Here is a 19,094-nt window from a genome sequence, read left to right as displayed (position 1 = left end):
ACGTTTTTTAGCTCAAGCTTGCAAGGTACACCTGTTAGTCAGACAAATAAACTGCTCTCGAGTTTGTCTGGACCACCTTTTCCAAAGGGTCTCGACGCAGTTGTTTTGGTCCAAATCCAAGTGTGATTACTGTGTTCACACCTGGACAAGTGAACCACACTAAGTAGGAAAACGAATCAAAGTTCGATTTCAACGGACTAAACACCGCAGGTATGAAAACGCCCTAAGTCATGCTGTAATAGGCCTAGGATGCTGGGGATTTGTCATGATGTTGTGGACATTCATTCCTGTTAAATTCACATTGACACAAGTTAAAAATATTTGAACTTCAGTTAGCTTGCAGTCCTTTGCAAAAGGCTGTCAAATGGGAGTCTCCGATAGATGCCACTTACAATTAGAAATGGACGACAAGTTCACTGATGGCATTCGAGGGGACCCGCAATCGTATGCTTCAACTCCACTTTTATAGAGATGAAAAGGTTTGGAGATAGGCAAGAGAAATCGTTGATCATATTTCACTATACTTGAGTCCAGCTATTGGTTGTACTTTTCATATAATGGATTTACAACATGACTGCATAGCGACAAATAACTCAATAGAAAACTTCTATACTGATGCACACTCACCATTATGTTTAACTTCGTCTGTTTTGTTCTTTATCCATTTTACAGTCATGCCCGTTATTATCTTGCTTGAGTTTTAACACTGTTTGTATAAGAAACATTCTTGCACTGGAGATCTACTGCCTCTTAATTGCAACACCTTTTGTTAGTGAGTTTTGAAACTGAAGTATTTCATCTGTCATTTTGTCTCCTTTGGTGCGATAGGGTGCAAACTTAATCATTACCTCACTCTAGCATCTAGCTCTTTTAGTTGCTCGATGGGACCGCTGTGTTCGACAGATAGCTGCTAACAGTATTTTCCCATTGAAACAGTAGATTTTAGGGCTCCTTTACAAATGAAACAGCTGCTTGCTGATGCTGAAAATGATCCCATGAAACCAGTGAGTGTGAAACTAAACAGCTCGAAAATGAGCTACAAATAAGCAACAAAAATGCGATGGGAGCTGGAGATACTCTGTTTGATCACTTAATGTTAAGTTTGACCAAGTCTGCTTTCTCAAACTTTTCTGTGTTGAAATTGCAATTTAACAAGCCACAGTCATGTGAAAAGGACATTTCCACAGGATTCTAACCAGACCTGTGAAAAACTGAGTGCATTTTTACTGCCAGGAATTAAGAGGGTAAGTAGCAGTCAAGTGTTGTGTGCCACGTCTATAAAACCAGGGGGTTTGTTCATTTGCTGGAGCATTCAGGTGGGTATAAATACAATGCCACAAACAAAAGTGGAAATACCAGCAAATTCATCATCAGACTTTGCATAGTTTAGAGAAAATGCAAAATATGCAAGGACTATATGTCCGACTCTGCACGCTCATTTAGCATATTTAATGTTGTAGGAGAACAAGAGGCCAAAATAAGACCAAAGTACCAATTTTAAAACATGGTGGTGAGGAGAGGTGATGATTTGGCCTTTTTTGAAACTACAGGACCAAGACAAGCCATCTGTCTGACAGCTAAAGCCTGGCTAAAATTGACTAATGCAACAAAAGACTGAAAAAGAAAATAATCAAGGTTTTGCAATGGCTCAGTCAAAGTCCAGACGTCAACCTGACTGAAATTCTGTAGCTGGACATTAGAAGAGGTGCGCATAAACAAATGCCTCTAAACCTCTGTGAGCTGAAATAATGTTGTGAGGAACAGTGGGCCAAAAGTCCTACAAAACAATGTGAGAGATTGATGAAGTCATACAGTAAAAGATCAAGTCATTCAATTTATTGCTGCTAAAGATGGTTGTACAAGCTAAGCACATGGGGTGTGCTTAGTTTTTTATAGGACTGTATAAAAATCCTGTGAAAACGTCCTTTTTTACATGACTGTAAATAAACTTGTGTCTAACTGTTAAAGGAACTTTTGATTTAGAGTCATAAAGATGTTCCAGTATGTGCCCTCATCAAATGATCTCACCAGGGCTTCTAATAAAAAAAAGCTCAGGTTTTAATCTGTTACACTTAATGTTTAAAGTATCGAAAATATCTGTTTTTAAAGCAAATTTTTTGCATCTGCAATATGTATGTGAGGCAGGAAAGACAATTATTTTTAATCTGTTTATGGTGGCAACAGCACTCTGCATTGCCCCCTGTAACCTTTATGCTGCCTGATTGCATCTGCGTTAATGGCTAATCTTAATTGCTCTGCTTCTATTCTTGACCTTGACGTCACAACCAGTGACACCTGGATCAAAACACTCCAGTCGCTCCGCACACGTCTGTGGTCCACAGTTGTCATGACACCCCCATACCTGACATTGTCATGACGTTGGATGTAGATCTTATGAAAGATCCTCTCAGGCGGCTTCAGGAAGTCCTCCTTCATCTCCATGGCAACATTCCTGGGCAGTAGGCTCATTAGTAGACGCTCCTGAAGAAGAAAGGGTTAAAAGAGGAGAGAAGGATATAAAGTGTATTTTTGTATTCAAGCATAATAAGTCATTTTGTATTGCAGTTGCAGATATCTGCGAGCAAAAAAAACAATCACAAGGAGGCTTTTTGGCAACCAATCAGGGAATACACATTATCCCAAGAATGCAGCAGCTGCCAAAGGATCAGCGACCAATCTCTAGGCTTGCATGAATGGCAGTTTAGCAAACAGTTACACACCAGCTTCCATCAACCTTTAGCAAAAACTTTTTTTTGCTAAAGGTTTTTCCCTCATTACCAGTAGTTACCAGGTGGTTACAGACTTTTCTGTGTGCCTAATTCACTTGACTCCACATTGTCACATGTGCAAAATGGCAGACAAGTTATCATCACGTGTTTAGTGGTCATGTGACTGAAAAACCTTAATAAATCTTTCTTTGAGTACTGCCACCAGTATTTCACCAGACTCAAATTTTCCCATGCACATATCAGATTTAATGTATGTCCAAAAAGTAGCCTTGCTGACAGGCTACTTTTACAGTGCAGCCAAACCTGGAATGGTGGCTGAGTGTAGGTTAGTAAGCTAGTCACTTAGCCACTTAATTAGCCCACAGCTAAGGCTAAGGGGTTTAAAAATCATAGATGTTAGCCTAGTGGCTAGCTTATCCACCTAAGCTAAAGTAGTTGTTTGTCGTGGCAGATAGTAGCAGTTTCTCAGGCACGGCTGGCTGCCGGCGGAGCTCACGGGCGCGTCACTGCAACTCCCCCTGGCTTCTGCTCCGCGGCTGCTGAGTGAGCCCTCATCTGGGACTCTCCTCAGCTCTTTCTGGGACAGTGGCGCGGCTGCCCCTCTGTTGGTCTTCCTTGGTCTCTTGTGTTCTGGGGGCCTCTGGATGTCTGGAGTTTTGATCTCCTCCATACCAGCTTCATGCCCCCCCCCCCCACACACACACACACACACACACACACACCCTCTAGCAGATCATTACATGAAGGAACCTTTTTAAAAAAACAAGCGCGTCCATGCTCACAGGTGTACACACGGGTGATCACACCCACAAACTACACCCTTTTTGGCTCCTACCTCAAAGCACACTGTGTTCTGTTGATCTTATGTGCTGCACAATAATGTTTAATATTTAGTATTTACTGTCATATTCCCATATATCATTGTGATGTTGTTTATTCTATTACTCTTGTTCTCTTCTGCTTGTTTTCTTTTTTCTTTCTCAACAGGTGATCCAGGTGATTGATATATGCATTTTCTTTTCTTTTTTTCTGCTCATTCTGTTGGTTTTTGTTTTTTGCCCTTCTCCCCCGTCCCTCTTCTCAGCTGTTTCTCTTTCCCTCTTTCTTTCTCCCCTTCTTTCCCCAGTCAAGTCTGTCCTGTATTCAGCAAGTGAAAATAAAATAAACAATAAAAGGTGAATCAAATGGACCATTATGGCAAGGCTTGAAGAGAAAAAAAAATAAAAAATAAGCAAGTCTTAATATAGAAAAAGCATTTACACAGCAGAGAACACTTTGAGATTCAAGGGGCTTTAAAACAGACACACAACTGGTAATAAACATAACAAAGGAAGTAACAAAACCTTCCTTCCTGGTTTGGTGAAGTAGTGTCTTTGCAACAGCGCTTGCTGCAATACCGTTAGAATCCCAAACATTGCTTATTACGTGTTTCATTTTCTGACTTTCACAAATGAAATATTTTTTGGTTATTATGGATGACTATTTTTCCAGCATTCTTCTATGAATTCATTCATGGTTGAAAAAGATCTGAGTATGGTATGGTAGTTTCATCCAATTCTCTGTCTAATTCTCCCATTGTACAATACTTTCTAGATATGCATGCCCATGTATGTCTAGAATGCAGCCCAGAGAACATTTGAAAGCTAATTTAATGACTTCATCAACAACATCCTTTCAGCACAGGCATAAAGTGGCATTTACACCTAGAAGCAGATTTGTTTTTGTTTGTGTGAATAGTCTCAGTTGCAGCGGCATGAAGTATGCTTGAAACTCTAGCAGGATGTCAAGCGGTTGTAAATGCACAATGAATCATCAGGCAGCTATGGTGAATAGCTGTTGAGTGGCAGGGTTATAAAAGCAGCCAGGGCTCTCCCGTGTCTCCCTCCAACTCTTTTTCACATAATACTTCCATTCACATCACTGCTCCTCACCTGAGAATAACACAAAGAGATACTGGAGAGCAGCTTTTAAAACAGCCATCATTCTCCATTATGGAGTCTGAGTGTGAGTCTGTCACTGTGTTTGTGTGTGCACGCATCTTTCCTGTTCTACATGTGTGCAAGGTGCGCAAATCATGATGACAACAGTCTGAATCGTTTTTTGTTCCGTGCTTTGTTAATGTATTTGACTTATGTGTAAGACAATAATTGATTTGATTGATTAAATAAATAATAATTTATTAATGTCTTCCACTTATCTGGAAGACACCTGTTAGATTCCAAAGTGGATGCAATGATGGAGTTGACTCTTGAAATGCCAGAAAGAAGTACAACTGTTATTGGCTTATTAGAAATATTTCAATGCAAATTTTACTTTTACATTGCTCAAAAACAAAGTTAACTTTTCTGGGCTTTTTTTTCTCAAACCAGAATCTAGCATGCATAAACTTCCAGAGCTTTAAAAAGAAAAGGTGAAAGTGGAAATATCAATAAAGAATGTACAAGAAACTTTTGTAGTCTGTATCTGATTTTTACTTTCATGACAACTGTGCGTTTTCTTTTTTCCTTTTTTAAAACATTTTTAAAAACCATTCAAGTTCAATTAAGGCTAAAAACCTCATATTGTTTGTTGTGCGATGGCTTTGATCGAAAGCTGGCTGCTGACTGCCAGGGTGCCATCTCAGCTACATCAAGGTCTGCTTGCTGTGTTTTGAGTGAATTTACAGTGTGATATTTTTGTGTTTCTTAACAATAATTAACAGGTGTAGTATGTCACCACCTATCTAACCAAGTTTTTTCAGCATTACCTGATAATTCAAGAAATCTACCTTATCATCACATTAGGACAGGGGTGTCGAACTCCGGGCCTCGAGGGCCGGTGTCCTGCAGGTTTTTGATATCACCCTGGGTCAACACACCTGAATCAAATGATTAGTTCATTACCAGGCCTCTGTTGAACTGCAAGACATGTTGAGGAGGTAATTTAGCCATTTAAATCAGCTGTTTTGGATCAAGGACACATCTAAATCCTGCAGGACACCGGCCCTCGAGGCCTGAAGTTCGACACTTGTGTATTAGGATCACTTCTGGGTTTAAAAAAACAAAATATTTTTGACACCAAAAACACTGAACCAAATATTTCAAAGTCTTCAGATTAGAAAAAGCTATTGGGATGGTGTTCATTAATAGGCATTCGTCACTCTGCAGTTTCAAGACTTGATGTTGACATGACTTGCTACAGTAAGCCATCAGCTCATGCTAGCAAGCCTTGTTAGAAAGCTGCATTCATAGACTGTAGACGTGCAATGCTCAGACACACATTCTATATCTTTTAATTAGTGCTAAATAACATAAAATCCTTAAATGTCATTCAAAACTGAAGCAAACACTTTTTCTATTTTCTGTATGACATGAAAGTCAATATTATTTATCAGACACTTCGATTTAAAATGCTCCTAAAAGCAGGAGCATCACAAACACAGCACAGAGGTCCACTTCACGGAGTGGATTAGCAGTGATGAAGCCTAACAGACAGCTATGGTTTGCAGTTTACCTGTCAATTAAAGCAGCCACACCAATAATTCTTACCAGAATCCGGATGGACAAAGAAAGCCTCTGTACAGTTATTATGAATGCTTTTAAATTCTGTAGTTTCCAGCAGTTTTAAAATGGGAATCTATTGTGATTGACCTCCTTTTAGAATCAGCCCCAAGTGGTCATGCCAGGAACTGCAGTTTCTCACTTTCTCACACTCGAGGTTGGTGCTCATCCCAACTCAAATTACTTTTTTTTTTTGTTTGCTTGTTTTGTTTTTGTTTTGTTTTTTCATGGCCCATCAATGTCTCACACTTTCACTGATATCATGGAGTGTACAGTAAATATAATAATAATGATGATGGTCTAATCTGTCATTACCTGACAATTTCCAAAGTCAAAAATGAACTCCAATGCTTTTCAGTGCTCAATGGATGAAGCCATAACAGATATTGGGTTCCTACAACAGATCCATCTCCTTGACAACTGAGCCCACTCATGAAGATTGATGAAGGCTGCGGGATAGAGCAGAAAGCTTCAGACAATTCTCACGAGTGGACCTTGTGTCAGGACTGCTTTGTTGCAGTCACTGGCAAATTAAATATTCTGCCTCTCCCGGCTTGTGGGAAGGAAGAGGAAGCTTCACTATTGAACGGGGAAATCAATTCACCGCACAAGAAGTGCAGTGTGTAGTCCACACATGTTCAAGAGTCAGTGCAACTCGTAGAACCACCTGAAAGCAAACGCTCATTTGACCCACGTGATGGGAGATATTCAAGCCTGAGATGTTTTGCTCATGAGCACATCAGCAGAAGCCTGGTTGCTGTCTGTTGATAGATCCAAATCAGGGTTCTGCACATCTTTCTCTCAGTCAGATAAAATGTGACCTTTATTGGAGTAGGAAGGCCATGAAAGCAATCTGCTTGTGTAATTACCTGTCAGAAGGGAGGCTGTTACTGCTGAGGAAAACACAGCATATCATCATCTAATCTACAAAGCACAGGTGCTAAGTGTGCACGTGCACTTGCAAATGTTTGCTATAGCAAAGGTGAGATTCATATTCGGGCATATTTTGTACTGTACACGAGACAATCAATACTCTATAAATCAGTGGGTTTCGTGCCCATGGTGGGTGGGGAGGGTGCTGTGCAAAAGAGAGTGTTTCTGGTGTGTTAAAGTTGCCTGATGGTTCCACAGTTAAATCCATGTAGGTGTATGCAGAGGGGGTGGATGGTGGCGCTGGTGCATGTGCCACAGTAATTGTTCTTTCCTTAAATAGCTGCTGTCATAGTTACTGCGTGCCCGTGGGCAGGCTGTGAGAATACATTGGCACCTGAAACCTTCATGAAAAAAAAGAAAGGAAAAAAAACAACAACAAAAAACTCTTCAAAGACTGCAAAGGTTTTTATGAACATACGCGCTGCAAGATGAGCTAAAACGTGTGGCCGCTGTTTTCTGAACACCGGTGCGTCCGTGTGTGCCGCCTCACCTGCTTCTCGTTTTCATCCTCCAGCCTCAGTCGCTCCTCGATGCAGTCGCGGGCCTGCAGGAAAACTTTCCTCTGGGTGCGTTCAGTGAAAATCCTCACAAACACCCCTGACAAGTTGACACTGGTAAAGAGCACGGCGTTGGCCACCAGCTGCACAGACAAGAACAGACATGCCAAACAAAGCTGGCAGCATCCAGATGCTGTTTTGAAGACGACGTGTGTGTCTGCTGTGCATACTGCTAGATTAGATCATGGGACAGATTCAATGGCAGACATGAAGGTCAACACAGGATTAAAAAATTAATGTCAGGTAAGCATCAAAAGCTCTACAGAGGAATGGCTGGCAGACAAAGTGCATTATTGATAGAGGTTATCGATCCCATCCGACACCTAATTTGGAGATTGAACCCTGTAGTCAGTCCATGTCTTTGATTCTCGATAGGGTCAGAGGTGAAAGCTCAGACATGTGTAACCCAGCACAGCTGCACGAGTGATACATTCTCTGTTCTGTGACCAGCAAATTACAACCTCTTAAACAAAAACTGCTTTAGTCCGGTTATAACCAAACAGCTTTAGCACGATGGCTTCCAATTAAGGGGTTGAGACAGAAGATAAATTTGATGTGTGAGGAATGATTAACAGGAAATTCAATTTTCCCAGATTAGCGGGTGATTTTACACCCTCGGATCTCTAATATGAAAACAGAAAAAAAAAGATTGCTCTTTGGTTGAACAAGTCATGAACAAGTTCATTAGACATTGCAAAGGCCATGAGCTGGAAAGGTTAGGAAAAACTTCTATAAAGGTAAATGTATTTTTCCAAACAGGTTTCCTATTTAAATAAAGGGGAATCCTGTACTTATTCTGCACCTTCATCTCGTTGTTATGCTGATGCATTAATATACAGGGAAAAGTACTCAAAAGTTGTGGTTAGAGACTGGTCCCCGGTGTCCGGTGTGGTATAAACCACAAGAATACCCCGCAAAGACTACAAGTATGTCATCTTAGTGGGTACCTCCTCAGTGATGAGCTGTTTATACATCTAAAGGTGCAGTAACATTCTTTTCCTGAGTGTGTTACTTCTGATAGGTCAGGACCTTTGTTCTACTCCACGCTTATTGTTTGGTGAACACTGCGTCCTCCACACAAAGATTTAGCAGTGTTGTTGTGCTGTGAACTGGACAAACAGCAAACACAGCTTCACAAAAGATAATTTTTCATGGAACCATATTAATAAATACCCTTATATATATTTAAGGCTTAAGGATGTGTTTTTGGTTTGTTTGTTTGTTTGTTTGTTTGTTTGTTTGTTTGTTTGTTTGTTTGTTTGTTTGTTTGTTTGTTTGTTTGTTCTTACTTTTATCTACAATCTAATTCCTTGTCCTAGTGCTGAGCTGTATGTTGGACCCTGTAGGATCAGTGTTTCAGCATTGGCGGTTGAACAGCTCCCCCTCTACTTCATTACTGCTGGTGCGCAAAAGTGAAAGTGCTCGTTTCCAGCTTTACAACTACAGTGCCTCGCAGCTAAAATCGATCACTGACAATGTTTTTAACCTTTTCTCCTCCTGGGAATGTTGAGTAAGCATGCCGCCTCCCGGCACCAGTCTACATTCATGCGGTTACTTCGCAGTCCAACTAGGAGCTTCCCACGCAGCACAGGAGCGAGCTGCTTAAGCACACTTGGACAGAAGTTGTTGGAACTCAAACTCGCCACCTGCATACGGCCATTGCTTAAGTGAAGACACTGTTAAGCAACCGACTTGGATGGGTGACTGATCGGGGTGCGGATGCAGCACTTACTGGTCTCCATAGCCTCTGCTTCCTCCCCGTCACCGACGTGGCAATGACGATGAAGTGGGATGCCGCCAGCATCACCCCGAACAGCACGGCCAGCAGGGTCCGCACCGGCAGCAGCACGTAAGCCACGAGAGTGACTAGCATGAGCTGCCACACGCCTTGCTCAGGGGCAGCGGCATTCACCAGCTCCGACGTGCCCAAAGCCAGCGGGAACGGGCAACAGAGCAGCGCGAAGGTGAAGCTGAACAGCAGGGCCAGCTTCGCTATCTGCTGCAGCTGCGTCACCTGCAGGTACTTGACATTGGTGACGATGAACAGCGACAGGAACACCACGCAGTGCACCGGGCTGGAGCCCTTGGACAAGGTGAGACGCGGGCTGGACAGCAGCTCTACGAGGGACAGCGACGACGCGGCCACGATGAGCACAGCCAGCGCTTTGAGGGTGGCGGTCTGCTCCAGTTTCAGGTTGTAGTTCTGGAAGAGAGCCTCCAGCTCCTGGCTGTTGAACTCGTCCTCGCAGGCGATGGCACCCAAGGGTGCACCGGCCGGACAGTGACCCTTCCTCCGCCGCGTCTTGACTCTTTCGAATGGCATATCCTCCATGTTCCGGCCATTCATGAAGCGGGGATGGCGCACGAGCCGCTCAACTTTTAGGGAATCGAACCGGCACCATCTCCCGGTTCATGCGTCCCGGATGTCCGAGGTTCGGGGTCGGCGCCACAAGGAAGAGGGTGGCAGTGGAGGATACAGCAGGGCGCAGTGCGCTCTATCCACAGGTTGACGATTGTTGATCTGCCGAGTAGCCCGACTAGTGTGTGCCGCACGCCCCCCTCTCTCTCTCTCTCTCTCTCTCTCTCACTCTGTCGCGCTCTCTCTCTCTCAGACCACCTGCCTCGTTTCACACAGGGTAACCAGCAATCCTGCGCTTCAGCGGGGCTCAGCGGTTGGGTCACGCTCGTGGTGATAATCAAAACACATTACCACGAGGTTCAGTGGGCATCATTCAATACACACACACGCACGCACGCACACACGCACAAAACAAAACAAAACAATTTAATCATCCTTTTCCCCCGCGTGCACTTTCCCCATGTGAGACACGGAGTAAACATTACATTCTGCACCGCGATCTTCTCCTGCTTTTCATTCACTTCGGTGAAATGTCAGCGGCTGAGTGAGAAGACAGCGGCAGAAACAGCGCTGGTGATTTCCCCTCGCAGTGTCTGCAGTCATAGCTGATGTAGTTCCCAGCTATAAATAGATCAGCTGCACCCGTGGATGTTCCAATATAGCAACAATTTGGTCTTTCCCGCAGCTCCACACCTCGTGTGTTTTATTGCAGTCAAGCGCCAGTTTTACACAGATAATTAACAGAAAATGATGCTTAGGCAGACAAGGTGGTAATTCCGCAGAGTGATAATAGCCCGAATTAAAATCTAAATGTGGCGCATTTTTGCAGAAACGTAAATATTTATTCGCATCTTAGTGCATTGCGCTGTAGGTAATTTAATTTGAGTCTGAGTTTGCACTTCAAGTTTCGAAGCTCTTGTCCACAATAATAGGTGGGATCGTGGTACAACAAGCGTATCATTATCGCTAAACAAACACAATGCAAAAACAACAGGTAGCGCTTCATAACACTCATCACTCAATACAGTTATTGTACAGCTCGCCAACATTTAACGCGGAATTATTCTAAATGTACCTTTCTGGTTCATGTTAATGCTTAGAATGAAGTTAAAGTAGAACTAGGAGAGTAATGGGCAGTTTTAAAGGAAAGGAAAAACAAATTCTAACGTCTGTATTTTATGTTTGTTTTGTTTGTTTGTTTGTTTGTTTGTTTGTTTGTTTGTTTGTTTGTTTGTTTGTTTGTTTGTTTGTTTGTTTGAAGTAAGAAGTAGCGTGGATTTGAAAAGAAAAGAAACACAGGCCATAGTGTAAGTATTTTGTTAAGCAATGATGGCTTTCGTGTATAATTACTATGTAATTACGCAGTATTCTTAAAGTTCCCTGACCTCTTCTTCTGACAATATAATTGTACATTACTAATAAGAATGTGGGCTGTATTATAGAGTATCAAAATCGCTACCTCTTACGTTGTCATTACACACTAATAGGCGGTGGACTATGTCATAAAGTATCCTGCCAAGTTGTAATGGGGTGGAATGTGCAATTAGTGCTTAAGTAAATGTTTTTTCAAGACTTGTACAGACAGGACAGCTTGTAAGGGGGCTTTCCCTCCAAGTCAGAAGGCACAGCTCTGAAGTAAAACGCCATTTACTGTGGAATAACTGTGTATTAATTTATGATAAAATGGAGTAAAAGGCTAAAAGGCCTGAAAAGTGGCAGCATCTGCTGAATCGGAAACACTCTGACAGGACATATTTTGCTTAAAAATATAAAAAATACATGTAAATGTATAAAAATATAAGAACCCAGATCTCTATGACACCTAAAAATGTCCATATATCCAAACAGAGATCAAATATAAAGATTTTATATGCTTTGAGCTGTTCTTGTTGTTAGTTTCCATGCTGACAGATCCATTTTGAAAAAAATAATGGCCTGAATTAGTGAAAGTAATACAGCTAAAAAAAGAATATGTAAATATATAAAACTCAAAGATTAACAGCAGGAAAAATGAAGCCATGCAGGGGCTGGAAATTACATATCAAAGGGGAGAAATATTTGAATTTGGTGTGAAATATGCAGATGGCTCAGCAGGAGTCTTTGGCGAAGGTTTGCTATGAAACATAAACATGTGCGCGCGTGTTGGTGATGTGTATATTATATGTGTCACGTTAATACACATGCACAACAGAGACAATGTGAAAGTCTGGAAAGAGCAGTGACCCTCATAAACATTTTTTACTTTAAAACAACAGGTGAGCCATCTGGATCCTGTTAAGACGGAATAGGTTCATGACCTTGTTGACTGACATGTGGCTTGTAGTCTTCTGCTAGGCTGCACATCCACTAATTTGAGTCACTGACCTGATCTTCAGAAGAATGTTAAAGTTATTGATTCCTTTTGGAGCACGTTCCCACTGAGCATTCATGTATGTGCCAGAACAAGCTTGATCAATAAAGGTTCCACCTGACAATCCACAGGATCTAAATGATCCACCACCAAAGTTCCAGTGCCAGACACCACAAGACAGCACCAGTGATGTCATTCCACGCCATTCCTTCTTTTAATGTTACGGTTGTGAGTAAAGATGGGGGTTTACCACATGCAAGAATAAAAAAAAACAACCCCAAAAAACCCCAAAATATATAAAAACCCCCAAAAAATAATTAAAAAAAATAAAATTATATATATATATATACAGTTTCAATTCTCACATGTAATTTTTTCTCGGTTCGCACCTTCCTTTTAGTATAGTAGTGAATCAGGCCTTGAGGCTGTTATCATACAATCTTCTAACTAATCTTATGTGCATACATTTCCAAATGAAACACTGGTAAAAGCTGGGCTAGAGGCTATATCATATCAGGGTTACATTCGTCCTTCAGAAATAGCCTAAGCAAAAGAAACATAACTCTGTATGTGGCTGCCCTGGAATAATACATAAACCTCCTCAGCAGTGTGAAGCATCTTCTCAGCAACTGTGAGATCAGACAAAGCCAAAAATAACAAGCTTTTAAAATCTAAAAAAAGCTGCTGTTGAGTGCACATACATATCTTCGGAGGACAAATGCAGGTGTTTTGGTGCCCTCACTGATGACCTTGTTTGCTGTTGAACGTGTGCTTTAGATTGCTAAGATCTCTGGAGAAGTCAGCCAACTGGCTCATCAATGAAGAAGTCAATGTGAAGCACTTTGGGCTCCCTTAACAAAAAGTCTCTACATGCACACAGTCAATTACTACATGGTCAATATCCACTATCGTCCAGCATGCCTGTAATCAATAGACTGCGGTGTTGAGATCAATAGTGACAATCTGACTGTATTCTAAGGCGAGAATAGGAAGATTATGTCTAGTGGGCCAGCCAACAGAGTGAAAACACACTGCTCTTGATTCTTCAGTCCCTGCTAGGATGCAATATAGCTGACGTCCTTTTTTGCTCTCAACAACCTCAAGATGAGGGAATGAGTTGCAACATATGGGAAATCAGTCATGACAGGTGCTTTTAGAAAAACAGTATAAAGGTGAATCTTGACCAGGGACACTAAATATTGCAGATAACCTACAGATAGCGAAGCTATTTTACTCACAGCTCAAGTGTCTGAAACCCACTTTATTCTTTTCTATTGAGTGTATTGTTTGTTTGTTTATTCATGTTTATTTATTCACAAAGTGATTGACAGTAAGAGTCAGAATTCCTGATCATAAAAACTAAGGGAAAATTACTGGGGGTGGGCAAACAGTTCCCAGTTATTGATAAAAACAATGTTGTCCTCCCTATGCCATCATTGCATGAAATAGAATTCCCAACGTGTCCTGCTGGCAGTCTTTATCTTGTTCATTCTTAACCACCCCGTGGGGCATATCCTATTTTGATCTCAGGGCTTCCATACTCGGCAAAGATGTTCCTGTATACCAGTGGTTCACAAACTTTTTTTTTGCTAGGCCCCTCTTTGTTTTACAAGAAAAATGTTCCCTGTGATTTGGAGAGCCCAGCACATACTCCCGACGCAGGGAAAACCAATTCTGCAGGGGAGACCTACCTTGGCATTTGTGCAGGTGAAGCCAAAGGGAAGATATGCGTCACCAAATTTTCTAGTCTTTGGCTTGGAAGGAAGTTGGTTTGGAAACATATTTGGCGATGCTTCATCTCCTGCTTTGCTGGGAGCCCCGTCAAAAACTTGTCCACTATGCTATCAGTGTCCAAGCATTCTTTTTTTTTTCTTTTCATACCGCGCCCCCCCTGCAATGGCTCTGCCATAGTCCCGATGGCCATAGTCCTCTACTCTTTTGCGTCCTTCCTTCTGTTCTCAGGGTTTTGGACTTGAGGTGAAACCGTTTATCGGGAGCTTTCCTGTTTCTCTTGTCTTGATGTCAGTGGCTTCTGTCTCCTCCTTTGGACAACTGATTATCCCAGCAGGGTATCTGATGACCCTGCCGTGCCCGGATCTTGTTCTGCTGACTCCTCAGGACATTCCTGTCACTCTGCAGCTATTTGGTGGTTGCGGCTCTCCTACCAGCCTCTTCATGTTTCCATTTGCCTGTGGGATTCCAGGTTACTTGTAGGGATCCTTAATGTCTGCAACCTTGTTGTAGTGCAGTCCCCTTAGTTCTGATGTTTGCTACATTCTGTAGTTGGTTATCATAGACAGTGTTGTTAATGGTCTGGCTGAGGGGGTTCAGGCCTATGCAGAACAGAATCAGAAGTAGAACAAAAAGCAAGTCAGTCCCTATAGAAGCTCATGTTAAAATGTTCAACATGACTCCAGATAAGTGCAAAAAGTGATTTTGTCCCCCCCCCCCCCCCCCCCCTTAGCTGGTACATCCTGTGGTTGTAGCTAGCTAACCAAGCTTGGTAGCATTAGCTGTTAGCTTAGCACTCCACCATCTGCCATTATGGTGACTTCTGTCTCCAAGAAATCAACATAGCAGCGACTACAATGCTAAAGCCAACGCTTCTAAAGACAGACCCTAAAAGCAATAAGTGATGTCACTGTGGCCACATTCATTCTTTATGTAGCCTACTCTGCAATAAAACACTCTGAGATACACCCCCTTTCTATGTTGTGTTATATTATTTAACCAGTCCAAGCTTTGGATCTGTTTTAAGTTGTTTTGGAGCAGAAAATGCAGAATTATTTTCTATCGTCACATCTCAACTGGCTCATTGAAAGTGTCTCATCTTTCCTGTTTAGCATCTCCTCCGTTGAAATGAAGTGATACCGCAGTCAGGCAGCACATACACTGGCTCCATTTCTCCTCTCTCCTGAAGTAAGTGACAGCTGCAGATTTTTTGGACCATCCCTCCCTCCAGGATGCCTGACAGTCCTCTGTTGTCATGGCAACAGAGGCAGTGAGGCTAGCAGTTGTGACTGATATGCTGCTGAGGTGTTTCCCAATCTGACACCCTGGCTCCCTCTCCCAATTCTTTTGCCTCCCGTGTGTTGCTGTCTCCCCCCCCCCCCCCCCCCCCCCCCCCTCCCCTTTTCCTGTCTGATGTTCTTTCAGGCAGTTTGAGCTGATGAGTGCAGCCGATGTGTTTGTGTCCGTATCCATCTGCACAGGGGTGCCACAGTGCCCTGCCCTGCTGGCTCATTGTGCTTGTTGACATTTCTCGAAATTGAGGATGTGACATGAAGTACGTGCGGTGAGAAGGAAGCTTCGGTAGTGACCGAACTACTCAAAACTTGAGGCTGACCGCCGCAAAAAAAAAGAAAAAGGAAACACAAAAGCACACAGGTGGTGTTGGAAGATGTAGGCATGCAGGGGAAGCTATGCTTCTAAAGGTAAATCCATAAATTTGATATTAACTTTGAAAATGTCAGAGCAAACCCAGCGTCGCCTCAAACCAGGTGAGGCAGAGATTGCTGCCTGCTGCTCTGGTAATCACAGCCAGGTGACTTCCTGGTCGTGGGGCCCCGATGTCTGTCTGTGTGTGTGCGATTGGAGCCAGTTGGCAGGGAGACACAGGGACAGATAAAGCGTCTCTTAAGTAAATTCATGAATAGGAGCTCTTCACCAGGGCTGAGGTGGGTGCTGCTGCTGCTTCAGCATTGTTTGCATTCATGAATAAAAACCTGCTAGCTGCCATTCATACAAATACAATTAACTCCGTGCTTCTCATGTGCTAGACAGAAATAGACGAACACAGAAGCCTGCTCTCATACATAAATGCTGGCATTTATACAACCAATGAAGGACCTTGTGAGCACCATCATCCGCATAATCTCCCTGCAATCCTAAGTGATTTTATTCTTCCATCTTTACATAATAGGAACCTACTTAAATTGTAATAAAAAAGCATCTAAAGATCTCATTGACACTTCAATTTTGTTGCTTTAATGTCTTTTTCAAGCCAGCAGATTGTACGTATGCATCCATATGCACAAGAGAGGAAATGAAATAGATGAGAGAGACACAAAAAAGAGTCTTCAGCAGTAGGCTGTGTGTTAGAGAGTGTATGTGTGTGTGTACGATTGTAAAAGTGTGTGTGTGTGTGCGTGTGTGGTCTCTTGGGCTACAGTGTGTGTGTGGGAGTGTTATTGAGAGATATTTTTAATTCTGTGTGTCAGCTCCTCTCATCTCCCTCAGCAAGAGACGTCGGAGGGAAGCAGAAAAACATTTCCAATGCAACTATCATTTAAATACACACACTCCTGCACACGCACGCACACACACACACACACACACTAGTGCAAACACATACAGTTTCAGAAGTCTTTCATATGGCACCAGTTGCGTTTTTGAAAGTTTAAAAAAAGCCTGCCAGAGTGTCAGTGGGGTTTTTTCTGAATTTCCCCTCCAAGTGCTTGTGAGGGAATTTTTACATGAACAAGATTAAAACATGAATGTGATCCCGGATGGATACATCTCCTCGTGAATCCAAGTGAATGCTAAAATCTCCCTGTCAAGCTACACACACACACACACACACACACACACACACACACACACACACACACACAAACCCACTTCAATCTGATACTGAAGGTGTTAAAAGATTAAACAGACTAACTGTTCCTCGCCACCCATAAAAAGAAATCAACAACTGCTGTTTAGAAAGACAAGTAAGGTTTTCAGTTGTCCTGACACCTCCGAGGCCCGGTGACTAAATAATGCTTCACCATATGGCAGATGATGGCAATAATAATTCCCTGTGGAGTAGCCGTCAGCGGCCTAATGACTTTCTACCATGCTATTGCTTTTAGGTGCATGTGAAACCGCAGCGGACTCCAAAGTAGGATTAAGGTCATCCTGGTGGAATACGCTGCAGGATTTCTCTCAAGTAGAAGGTAAATGGATTTTGCTCACACTCCTATTTTCAGTGAAGCTTGTGAAACAGCACAATTGTCTCAATCACACAGAGCACAGCAGGATGCATACTCACTTTATGTGGCTCCCCCTCTCCCTTAGCAGGAAAGACATCCTGTTCTATTTGACTATCCAGACTTGTAACACAGTATCTGCATTCCAAAATCTGCATAAAATCCCCAATACTCGCCATGTATGAGGGCATTTTCTGCTGTTTGTTAATGCAGAAGCCCACTGTATCAGAGCTGAATGCTTAGGATGAATCCCAGAGAGGAGACATGGGAAAATACGAACAGAAACAACAGTTGAAGCAGGCATGTCACCAAGAGCTCGCTGTAGGTTCTCTCCTTTCAAACACGTTGACTCGTTGAGTGTTTAACCTGTTACCAAGTAATGATTTCTTCCTCCTAATACAAACAAAAACAGAAGCATAAAGAAGAAGCAGATTAATAAATCATGCTGTATTACTGTACAGTGTTTTCGCACCAAATACAAAGCAAAGTTTTCATGCAGCATTATTGCAAAATCTATGCGAAGAGGCAAACTGACACAAATTTACCCATGGTGGTATCAGTAAGACATTAGACAAGTTAATTGTCATTTTCTGTGGACTATAGGAGCTGTATGGGTCAGAATCTCCTGTATACAGACAGAACAACAAACAGAGACCGCTCGGAGGAAGGTGAAGTATGTTTCTGGAATCTGATTTCAGCCGTTCAGATTATTATCCTCTTTGTCCCAGTGGCTCTTAATGACTTAATATTTGCAGATTTACAACAGAAACCTAAGCAACTACTTTTGTTGCAGTGTAAGGAGAACTTGAAGGATGTTAATATAAACTAAACTAATGCTTTATTTGTATAGTACCACTTACAATACACAGTTACAAAGTGCTTCACAGTTTGAATAAAAACTACACACTGAAGGTAAGTATACATGTTCTAGCATGCAGACAAAAACTATGCAAGAAATATTATAGAAAAGCCAACCTCCAATAGAAACGTTTTTTCAGCAGTCGTTCAAAATAAATCACAAGCTCAGTCAGCCTGACTAGCTGTGGAAGGCTGTTCCAACATTTAGGAGCTCAAAAGTGTGGTCGCCTCTGGTTTTAAAATTAATTTGGGGAAATCTTAACATGTAGAAATAACAGAAAATATTATGTCCTTATGTCCAATCTTTTAGTCAGCTGGGGGGGTTTTAATACTTAAAAAGGAATAAAAGGCAAGATGCAGTGTCTTTGGCTCAGGTAGAGCAGGTCATCTACTAAGAACAAGGTTGGTGGTTTGATCCCCAGCTGTCAAAGTAACTTTGGCAAATGCTGAACCCCAAGTTGCTCAAAATGAATTCATTGGAATGTGAATGTTAGATAGAAAACATTTAGAGAAAGAAGTGCTTGGGTGAGTATAAGGCATGTTGTATAAAGTGCTCGAGTAGAAAAGTGCTACAGTATATAAGAACCAGTCCATTTACCATGTCATGACCTTGAAGGTCTTGAAGGGGACCTCAGGGCCACCCTATGAAATTTGATTTGAATTAAATTTTAGAGAAGAACACAAAGTCACACAGAGCTAAAGCAAATATTCTATTTATTTCTATAACTACAAACCACAAAACGAAACAAAACAAAACATATTTTCAGCGTACTTTTAGTGTACAACATCACACATC

General features: G+C 42.0%; 1 protein-coding gene across 2 annotated transcripts in view; it reads right to left on the bottom strand.

Moving 5' to 3' along the window:
- Positions 1-10,303, bottom strand: part of adcy1a (adenylate cyclase 1a) — a 64,574-nt gene extending 54,271 nt beyond the window's left edge. For both annotated transcript variants that reach the window (XM_085436321.1, XM_085436320.1), the window contains exons 1-3: positions 9,491-10,303; positions 7,692-7,841; positions 2,363-2,481 (exon numbers count right to left, since the gene is read on the bottom strand). In XM_085436321.1, coding sequence (XP_085292447.1) covers positions 2,363-2,481; positions 7,692-7,841; positions 9,491-10,105 — 884 coding nt within the window. In that variant the 5' untranslated portion in view covers positions 10,106-10,303. The remainder of the gene's footprint in view (positions 1-2,362; positions 2,482-7,691; positions 7,842-9,490) is intronic.
- Between the last annotated feature and the right edge of the window lie 8,791 nt (positions 10,304-19,094).

Source organism: Copadichromis virginalis, linkage group LG17 (assembly GCF_057382275.1).
Source record: "Copadichromis virginalis isolate Kocher_CV1m ecotype Utaka linkage group LG17, C_Virginalis_male_GT1.1, whole genome shotgun sequence".
In the NCBI taxonomy this organism is placed as follows: Eukaryota; Metazoa; Chordata; class Actinopteri; order Cichliformes; family Cichlidae; genus Copadichromis; species Copadichromis virginalis.
Note: the sequence above shows the minus strand (reverse complement) of the source record. Positions and strands in the feature narration are given on the sequence as shown.